Here is a 10,781-nt window from a genome sequence, read left to right on the forward strand (position 1 = left end):
AGTGTGTGTGGCACTGAGGGGGATCACAGCAGAACATCCAGAGACATGTGTGCTCACACACCTTCACATCTCCTCGCAGGTGTGTTAGTCTCTCCCCTTTACTTTGTATCCATATAACTATCATTATCTGCAGAAAACTGCGTATTTTCGGAATAAAAATGAGCTGTTTTTCCCCTCCATATTCTCACTGTATGAGCCATAAAAGCCTGACGCATCAAATACAGGTGTGCTGGAGTCTGAGCAGGTGTCTCTCTCAGGTGTTCACACACGACACGATCTGATCTGGAAACAGCAGCTCTAGAGCAGGACAGACAGAAGCGCTTCACAGCATGCTCCGCATCTTCATGTGCTGATTCATATCGCTGCAGGAGCGCGTGAGGCTGTCAGTAAATGAGCTTTGGGCTCCATCTAGTGGACATTATTGGAGCTGAAATATTAACTTTAGTCCCTCCTGCGAGCTTAACTTAACATTTCAATCGCTTGCCAACACATTCGCATGTTCCCTGTTCTCTGATGCAGCAAACAAATGCATTATTTCACCCTTTTCAGTAAGAGTTTATCTGTCTGTCTGTCTATCAGAACTCAACACTACTCAAACCCTGCCTGTAGTTTGGTTAGAAAGATCCAGAAACTGGATTAAGGCCTTATCTAACAGCACCAAGAGAAAATAGGTAGAAATTCTTCATGCATACAGTTTCTATTACAACAGAGAACACTATCCTGAATCCCACAATGCAAAGCGCATGATCTTAAGTCTCCTGTGTGAAGAGAAAAACATATCAGTCAAGACTGTTAAAAGTGACAGTTCATCCAAAAATGACCATTCTGTCCTCGTTCAGTCTCCCTCGTGGCTCCAAACCTCCATGACTTTCTTACTTCTGTGGAACACAAAGATCTGACACATGAATACATGTAAACATAGATGAGCTCCACTGATCCTCTCACACAAACTGTAACTGATGTGCTGTGAATAAACAGCTGTAGCTGAGCTCCTCGCTGATCATGAGAGAACAGAGCTTCATTACACTGTCAGGAGCAAACGAGCCACCGGCCCCTGACGAGATGCAGCTGCGCAGCACCACACACACACACACTCACACTCTCTCTCTCTCTCAACATCAAACACCTGAGACATCAAACTACTAATGGATTGCTTCTATTTTTTTATCAAAAGAATTATACTGATATATATATATATTCTTTACAGTTATTTAAGTAAGTATCGTCACATCTGTGATGCTAATTATTAGTTATATAATGGGCAAATGTTACACTTCGGTGATTAAAAAAGAGACGAGAGGGGAGAAGCTAAAAATCAAGGGTGATATTTTCAGATATTAAACGCCAGTCAGTTTATGCAGACTCAGGTCATGAGGTTTCTGAGCATGCTGACACGGGCCATCAGTAAAATAACATTAAACGCTTTAACTAAAAGCCTCACACATAAGGTCAATGCCAATATTTTGTGAGAGAATGCAAAAGCTTTGAAATGCAATCTCATTTTGTTCCATCACAGTGTCCCTTTAGGGAATCCGCTTATATATTCTTGCATCAATGGAAGCACCAAATGGAAACTAGCCATAGCAACAATAGTTCTCCTTTCCTATGAGAATATAAAGCCAAAATCAATTCACACAAGAAATCTTGTAGCATTGCTTCATCATTTGATTCCCTAAATATGTCCTTTGGTCATGTTTCACTCACGTCTCAAGGCGGTGAGATTTTCATTTTGATTTGAATTCTTTTGATTTGCATACTGATCAGGTAATCTCTGGCTAACGGTTTGACAAAGAGAACGACAAAACACAAGTACACAAAACTGGTTAGAAGGATACAATTGTAGTTTCTTTTTTTCATGTAGAAATTATTTTTCTGCTTAACACACTATGTACAATGCACCATTTATAGTTTACAGGCAGTGTACACTAAATCCACACAAATTCGTTCTGTCGAAACGACTTTCCAGACTCAAAATTTATTATTCCAGTATGGTGCCCAAAGGATTCCAGGACACTTTATATTAGACTCATGAACTAAAGTGCAAAAAGATTTGCTATATTTCTAATCCTGTGACAAAAGTTCAGTCACTAATATTGAATGACAGAAGGTGTGATGGTAATTCCCTAGCTGGTGCTCGGCTTAGAGAGGTCATTTTATAGTCTCCAGGTTGTGAGTGATCTGATCCGAAAATGCTATTTGTGTTCTGGAGGAGATGTTATATGTCTTATAAAACGTTCTCTGGTGTTCTGATACTTTTTATTTTTAACAAGGCTGTGCAAATGCATCTTAAAGTAGTGGCAGTTTTGCAGTTGTTACATTCCCTTTAAGACATTTTTGGCAAATGACAGAATGTGGGTCTATTCTGTGAAAAATTTAAAAGCATTAATTTACCAGATCCCTGTTGAAAAGACCAGCGTTTATACTCAAGTATGACTTTAGGGCCTCTGTAGAAACATCATGCTGGTTCTCTAGCACAGTGGTTCCTATCCCTGTTTCTGGAGGTCCCCAAACACTGTACATTTTCAATGTCTCCTTTGTCTGATACATACCAATTTCAGGTCTTGGAGTCTCTACTAAAGAGCTGATGACCTGAATCAGGTGTGAAACATGCAGAATGTGCAGTGTTTGGGGCTCCACAAGCAAGGAAATCCACTGTATCTTGCATGTTTTGCTAGAAATCAACATGAATACATTGGTTCACCAGTCAGACCGCTGCAATTCAAACTGGTCTTTCTTTGCCTCTTTTGTTGAAGTGGAGATGGACTGGAGGACTGTAGATGAGGAGGCAGTGGAAGCAGGAATGGAAGATGGACTTAAGGTTGGAGTGGACAGAACGTTTAAGGTCTGAGTCTGGCTAGCAGCGAGCTTCTGTGGGTGTGAAGCAGCTGGAGATGGAGTTGATGAGGGAGAAGGTGATGGTGCAGCAGCAGGGGCTTTAGCAAGTGGAGCTTGTGTCTGCGATTGGGTCAGAACAGGGGTTGACGGTCCACTTTGGGCTGGGGTATTGATAGGAGAGCCTGGGGTCCAGGAAGGGCTCAGAGTCTGTATGGTAGTTGAGGTTTGGGTTTGACTGGAGACTGCAGAACAAGTCGAAGGAGGACCAAGAACATGGACAGCGGCTGGCATCTGGACAGCAGCACTCTGACCCATGGTGGAACTCATAGGTTTACTTGGAGTCTGAGTGGGAAGCAGACTCTGAATGGAGGTTGAGGTCGGAGCTTGTGCAGCTGCTGGGATCTGGACGGGAGTTGGACACCGACCCTGGGATTGGGTTTGGATGGCCACTGGTGTTCTAGATTGGGTGGGGGTCTGAATAGGGGTTTGAACAGGGGTTGGGGTTCGGGTCGGGGTGGGGGTTTGAGAAGGAGTGATGGTGGGCGTTGAGTTGGTGGTGCAGGATAACGGGGACGGTGGAGGAGGCGTCTGAGAGAGTTTGGTACGGGAATTCTGAGCCAAAGAGGTGCCGGAAGGTGAAGTTGGAGAGGTGGAGGTGGACTGAGAGGGAGAAGGAGGGCGTAGGCAAGGAGGAGGAGAGGTTGAAGGAGGAGTAGGTATCGGAGTGCCTGATTTGGCTCGCTGGGTTTGAGGAACCCCTAGACCAGAAGATGTGGCCGCAAGGGATAAAGGAGGGTTGGTGGAATAAAGAGGGGTTTGCTTTGAGGAGAACGAGAAGGGGGCAAGGGGTGACGGATTTGATCCTGGAGCTGATGTGAGTGGAGGTGTGTGTGCCAACAGCAGGGGTGTTTGTGTCGGCACCTGTGTGGCACCAGGCGCGTTTGAGCTCAAAACACCTGCACTTCCTCCTCTAGCAAGTCCTGATGACAAAGCGAAGGGTGCCGGAAGCAGGTTTCCTCCGGATGCTTTGCGATGGAGAGGCGGGTGAGGTTGCACGCTCGCCCAGCTGCGGTGGGGGAGAGTCGGCTGGGAGGCGGAGAGCAGTCTGGCCTCCTGGGTAAGCCGACCAATCATGGGAAGGCCCTGGGTGCTGCCTCCTCCAACATGACGTAGTAAAGACTCTTTGGCCCCCTGCGGAGCAGAGCCAACATTGTGCCCTTCGACGGACGTCGCCGCCACTGCTGAAGAGGGAGGAGGGGCTTTATGGACAGGTAATGTTGTGGGTTCTGTGTGGAGGCGGAGACTGTAATAAAGTGTCCTTCCAGCCTGCAGGGGGGCGGGCACTGACGAGGCAGGTGTAGGAGGAGTTTTTGCAACTCCACCCCCTAAAGGAGCCATGCCCACAGCAGTCGGTCCAATAGTGGAGGGCGAGGGTGTAGGAGTTACAGAAGATGGGACTCCTCGGGGGGGCATCCCGCCCATTACACCGATGAAAGAGCTGAGCCAACTGTTGCTGCTGCTGTTGCTGATGCATCAAGGCAATGGCCACGTTGGTGGTGGCAGCGGCCGTCTGGAGGGGAGCATGGACCAGTGGTGCCCAGATCACCGGATGAGGTCGGGGTGAGACCGTGCCTCCCGTGCTGCCTCGGGTGCCAGCGGCGATGTCCTGCATGGCAGGCATGCTATCGTGCTTCACGATCTGCTGGACCAGAACACTGTCGCAAGAACTCAGACCGGCGCCTCCTGCTCCTCCTCCGTGGCTCCCTCCACCCCGTCCCAAACTGCTGCCTGCTACAGATCCTCCCTGTGAGGTCTTGCGCAACAAAATCGAGTTCTTCTTACCTGTGAGAAAAAGGAATTCAGAATAGGGTTAGGACAAATTATTAATGTGCTTGTCACGTATGGACTCATTATATGGTGTTTTGACATTTTTTTGTCAGTTCCCATTTCCATTCTTTTTACTGTAAACGTCTGGGATATGGATTTAGAATGACATGAAGGTGAGTAAATGATGACAGATGTTTTCAATTTGTCTCTTTTTAACTACAAAATCAGCTATAAAGTTGGAGGACGGTTTTACCGATGCGATCGAGTCTGTCTGCCGCCACCGTCTCGAAAGCCCGTCTCATCATGGGATGCTCTTCCAGAACCTCATTGAAACTGTCCACACTGAGGGAGTAAAGTCTACAGTATGTATCTGCTCGGACACTAGCTGTCCTCCTGCCGTGCGTCAACAGACAGATCTCTGAGGGATGGAGAAACACGACGAGGAGGTTAGAAAGGACTCTTTAGGATAATTAAAGACTTAAACAACCAGACCAAGGCAATAAACCTGGTTCTGAAGAGCTCATAACAAATATCTGACATCAGCCACTTCACAGTCAGCCCATAAACTCACCTCCAAAGTATGACCCATCGCTGAGCTTGGTCTCCTTGTTGCCACGAGTTAGTACGCTGACCCGTCCGTGCTGGATGAAATACATTTTACGACCGACAGTTCCCTCGCGAATGATGAAGTCATTGGGCTGGAACACCTCAAACTTCAGCTTCGTTAGCACTGCCGTTACAAAGTTTGGGTCGGCGTTAGCGAAGAGAGGCATGTTAGCCACCAAGCATCGGCAGTTGAAGCTAACAATTTCCTGTTAGGATCACAGTGCACAAGTAGACATTAATTAACTGGTTAAAGTTTGCACAATGCAACAACAAAAACACAGTTACTACCACAATAATGCTGTTTTCATTAGCTTCAAATAAAAAATTAAATAGTTCTGCGATATCTGTTTGTGTCTGAAAACACAACGAATTTCAACCCTACTGCATGAAAAGAGCTGAATAGTAAACTTTAGGGAGTCATGAGTTTAGTACAAACCTCCTTTAAGGGCTCGCTCAGCTCTCCCAGAATGTTGTCCTCGTCAAACATCTTGCCCTGGTATCGATGTTCATAATACTCGTGGATCTTCTGCCTGACATCTGCTGGAAGCTTATGGAACGACATGTACTGCTCCACCTGCTTATACTGGACATCAGATGCTCTCCGTTAGTCAGAACGCCAGCACATCAGACTGATTGGGAATTATGGAATAGATTTAGGTTGCTTTCACACTTGTAGTTCAGTTCTCATGGTTCGTTTGGTCCGGACCAAAAAAGAAAACAATACGTTTGGTCCTGGTCCGCTTAGCATTCACAAAGGCATTTTTGACAGCAAACCTAAAGATACCAAACCTAAAGGCATAGTCATATGTTCACAACCTGATTGGTCAGGTTGAATGACGTATATTTCGTGACGGAAATTACCACACACCCCAAACAATTCTGCTCATTTTGTTTTGGAAACACCGCTTGTTCCGCGTCGTCAAATCATGTCACATAGCATCGCATCTTGTCATTACATCCTGTTTTTGGTTAGTTTATAAGTATTTGGTCCATGTTGCCTTCATATTTCATTCAAACCACACCAGAGTTTGTTTGGAAGCGGACCGAGACCCATCTTTTTAGGGGTCTCGGTTCGCTTCTTTGGTGCGCACCAGGGTTCGGATGGCAGCGTTCACACTTACTCAACCGAACTGAACCACACTAGCAGAGCAATCGCACCAGAGTTTGTTCTAATCGAACCAAACATGACAAGTGTGAACACACCCTTAAAGACAATGTATTCATGAAGTCACCAGAGATCAACATCGTCCAGGGCTTTACCTTCTCCTGGTACTGTCGGCGTGAGGAGTCCAGGGACTGGATGAGGGCCGTGGCGTGACCGATGAACATGGCGTAGCAGGTCGCGCCCACGATCATGCTGAGCATCGTGAGCCAGACGTCCGTCATTCCCTCTGGAGCCTGAGCACCGTAACCGATGCACAGCATGTGACTCATGGCCTTAAACAGTGCATATGTGTATTGGATGCCCCACGTGTCATTCTGAAACACAGATCACACGATGGACAGTAACGACAACATCCACACCATCTGACTGATGCTTGAGCTTCAGCGCTCTCAGACGGATCACAAACATGTGACTCACAGCACTGGGGTCAGTTTAGGGTTTGGGGAAAAATGTCTATATAAAGATGATCCATACACCTTCATTTACTGGCACTGGAAATATGATTTTTGTTCTTTATTTGTTATCTCTTTTCCACTCTTTTCTACTGTACAGATTTAATTTTACATACATACATACATAAATAAACATTATTATTATTATAAAGCACCAATTTCCATAAGATTCCAAACAATAATTAAATTCCCTTCAGGACTCAAAGAGATTTTTAAAAAATACATTTATAATTTATACTAAGGTTTAACCAAATCCAATCAGTGATATTTTAGTATCATTAAGGCACTAGTTTTTTTTATAGTATTTATTAATATTTCGAGTTTTTGGTTTTATATTTTCGGCTTTCATGTTAATTTTAGTTACAGTTGTAGCATTTTTTGTGTTTTTGTCATTTTTATTATTACATTTTGTTTTTAAGTATGTCTATATAGTTGTTATTAATTTTTATTTAATGTTTAATTAATAATTAATTAAAATAATTTTTAATTAATTTTATTTTTAATTTTAGTACAAGTTAAACTAAACGAAAATGACAAATGTTGCCCTGAAAAGTTTTTATATGTTCTATTTTTATAATTATTTCAAGTAATGAAATATTTTTTAATGGTTTTTAGTTTTAGTTAACTATAATAACCCTAAATCAAAGCAAAAATTTTTTACAAAAATTAAAGGAATCCAGTTTAGAAATTAGAATGAAATCAAAATATATATAAATATAAAATCCCCAAAGGGTTAAAGGTTAGAATTAATATTGAATTTATATTGAAATCAAACTTCAATAAATAATAAAGTCCACACTAACTCTATCTAGGTTAGTGGTGGGATAAGGCTTCGGTTAATAAAAATGTGCATCAGTAAATACAGAAAGTGCTGATGATAGTCAGTGATAGTTAGTGATTAGGCTTAGTCAGTGATAGTGATAGTTAGTGATTAGGGTTAGTCAGTAATAGTCAGTGTTAGACAGTCATAGTCAGTGATAGTTAGTGATTAAGTTTAGTCAGTGTTAGTCAGTGATTGTTAATGATTAGGGTTAGTCAGTGTTAGTGAAATTTAGTGATTAGGGTTAGTCAGTGTTAGTTAGTGATTAGGGTTAGTCAGTGTTAGTCAGTGATAGTTAGTGATTAGGGTTAGTCAGTAATAGTCCGTGTTAGACAGTCATAGTCAGTGATAGTTAGTGATTAAGTTTAGTCAGTGTTAGTCAGTGATAGTTAATGATTAGGGTTAGTCAGTGTTAGTGAAAGTTAGTGATTAGGGTTAGTCAGTGATAGTTAGTGATTAGGGTTAGACAGTGTTAGTTAATGATTAGGGTTAGTCAGTTTTAGCCAGTGATTAAGGTTAGTTAGTGATAGTGATATAGTTAGTGATTACGCTTAGTCAGTATTAGTTAGTGATTAGGTTTGTCAGTGATAGTTAGTGATTAGGGTTAGTCAGTGTTAGTGATTAGGGTTAGTCAGTGATAGTTAGTGATTAAGTTTAGTCAGTGATTGTTAATGACTAGGGTTAGTCAGTGTTAGTGAAAGTTAGTGATTAGGGTTAGTGATTAGGGTTAGTCAGTGATAGTTAGTGATTAGGGTTAGCCAGTTTTAGCCAGTGATTAAGGTTAGTCAGTGATAGTGATAGTTAGTGATTACGCTTAGTCAGTGTTAGTTAGTGATTAGGTTTAGTCAGTGTTTGTCAGTGATAGCTAATGATTAGGGTTAGTCAGTTTTAGCCAGTGATTAAGGTTAGTCAGTGATAGTGATAGTTAGTGATTACGCTTAGTCAGTGTTAGTTAGTGATTAGGTTTAGTCAGTGTTTGTTAGTGATTAAGGTTAGTCAGTGTTAGTGATTAGGGTTAGTCAGTAATAGTTAGTGATTAAGTTTAGTCAGTGATCGTTAATGATTAGGGTTAGTCAGTGTTAGTGAAAGTTAGTGATTAGGGTTAGTCAGTGTTAGTTAGTGATTAGGGTTAGTCAGTGATAGTTAGTGATTAGGGTTAGTCAGTGATAGTTAATGATTAGGGTTAGTCAGTTTTAGCCAGTGATTAAGGTTAGTCAGTGATAGTGATAGTGATTACGCTTAGTCAGTGATAATTAGTGATTAGGGTTAGTCAGTGTTAGTGATTAGGGTTAGTCAGTGATAGTTAATAATTAGGGTTAGTCAGTGTTAGTCAGTGATTAGGGTTAGTCAGCAGTGATTCTTTCTCAGTCTGTGGCCTTTCATTCTCATTTGTGTCTTTAGATTATGAACTCGAAGCTTCCAGTATCTCATCTGCGGTTCAGATGCTTTAAAGGAACACAGTGTTTATGTGGGACGGATCTCCCCTTTGGTTTCTCCCAAGGAATCTTCCATACTGTCAAGGAGATTTTCCTTCCGCTGTCTCATCGCATGGGATTCACACTCATTTCTCACAGCGCTGTTCAAACACAGCAGCAATGAAGCACAAAGAGCCTCATGTTGTGTGTTGTGATTGATCACAGCATCATCAATCTCCTTCAATCTGATTCCTCTGAAACAACAGTTAGATGGAGAACTAAATAAACTAAATAAGCAAGTGCATGTGTGTTTTGTGAATGAGCACGTTATGTTTATCTCTCCTGTGCTCAAGACTGACATGATGGAGACAAATATAGCTCAGCTCTCTCTGGGGAACTCTGGGCATCAGCTGCCTAGCAACCGTCACCACGACAACAGGAGGAAACCCTGCTGCGGTGAGTCAGCGATTCAACCTGTGTGTGTGTATTTGTATGTGTTTGTGAGTATGTGTGTGTGTGTGTGTGTGTGTGTGTGAGTGAGTGAGTGTGCGTGCGTGCGTGTGTGTGTCCTGTTTTTAATTAAAGCTATTTCTTAATGTGGCCTCAATTTTCTGACAGGACAAGCAGGTGCATGTCGAAGTGATCAGTCAGTAAAAAACACTGTGTTTACACACAAACACACAGTTTAATCAGCCTCATTCACGTCATGCTGGAATTAAAGTCCATCAAAATGTCACAAAATATGTCTGTATTCAGATGCATGAGAAGGGATCTGGAGCAACTTTACCACTTCACAAGGTGCATGGAAACAAACTGTCTACAAGAATGTGAAAAAGAATCCAGCACTACTTGTGATAAAGGGGACTTTAATACTTTAAAAGCACCAAAGCGTTTCGGCCTAAGAGCTTTCTTCAACACACATCATACACAGACATTCAAAAACACATCTCCATATTGCATTACTCGTTCATAAATTAGCAACAGCTGACAAGCTTAACTAAAGTCATCCCACTACTTAATTAGAGTTAACTATTCAAAAGAAACCACCATCACAGAAACTCTTGAAGAGAAAAATCCTCATTCATACCTTTTGGAAACAGACTTTTCTATACCTTCTGGTATTGAAAAGGTTAAACAGAATACAAGAGGTGGTAATATTGCTTGTATAAAGAAGAAGCGGGAAGCCTTTCGGATCATTTATTTGAAAAGTCTCTAAAAAGTATGAATGAGGATTTTGTACATTAGATCAGTTCATGCATTCCTGGGAATCGAACCTGTGACCTTGGCGTTGCGAGCGTCGTGACCTACTGCTTGAGCTGATGGAATATTTCACACTTCACGATATTCACAGCACAGCACAAAATGCAGGTCAAAAGCGTGAAGTAGTTTAACACACGAGCCTGTAGTGATGAGGAATCAATGTGAATACATCTGCATTATGAGCGTTGCTATAGCAACGAAACACGAATCAAGTCCAAGGACGTGAAGAGCTCAGACTGAATTCTGAATAATCGTCTCATAATTATGCTAATTCTGACATAAGACACGAACGCAGCTTCATGACACTCTAGTGAACTTCAGCACTGACTTCTGAGGAAACGTTATGAGTGAATCAGACACACACACAAACACTCACACTCACACACACACACACACACACA

General features: G+C 42.4%; 2 protein-coding genes across 2 annotated transcripts in view; both read right to left on the minus strand.

Annotated features, from left to right (window-relative positions):
• Positions 1–1,960: 1,960 nt before the first annotated feature.
• LOC107679550 (vegetative cell wall protein gp1-like) lies at positions 1,961–4,329 on the minus strand (the record flags this gene model as incomplete). Its single annotated transcript, XM_016475126.1, has 1 exon — positions 1,961–4,329. A coding segment is annotated over one exon (1,632 nt), but the record flags the coding sequence as incomplete, so codon positions are not given.
• Position 4,330: 1 nt separating this feature from the next.
• Positions 4,331–10,781, minus strand: part of LOC107679551 (potassium/sodium hyperpolarization-activated cyclic nucleotide-gated channel 3-like) — a gene marked incomplete at its 3' end in the record, with an annotated part of 20,305 nt that continues 13,854 nt past the window's right edge. Inside the window, exons 5-9 of the mRNA XM_016475127.1 lie at positions 6,529–6,747; positions 5,705–5,851; positions 5,234–5,474; positions 4,916–5,080; positions 4,331–4,677 (exon numbers count right to left, since the gene is read on the minus strand). Coding sequence (XP_016330613.1) covers positions 4,331–4,677; positions 4,916–5,080; positions 5,234–5,474; positions 5,705–5,851; positions 6,529–6,747 — 1,119 coding nt within the window. The remainder of the gene's footprint in view (positions 4,678–4,915; positions 5,081–5,233; positions 5,475–5,704; positions 5,852–6,528; positions 6,748–10,781) is intronic.

The sequence above is a fragment of the Sinocyclocheilus anshuiensis genome, unplaced genomic scaffold (assembly GCF_001515605.1).
Source record: "Sinocyclocheilus anshuiensis isolate Anshui unplaced genomic scaffold, SAMN03320099.WGS_v1.1 scaffold1680, whole genome shotgun sequence".
In the NCBI taxonomy this organism is placed as follows: Eukaryota; Metazoa; Chordata; class Actinopteri; order Cypriniformes; family Cyprinidae; genus Sinocyclocheilus; species Sinocyclocheilus anshuiensis.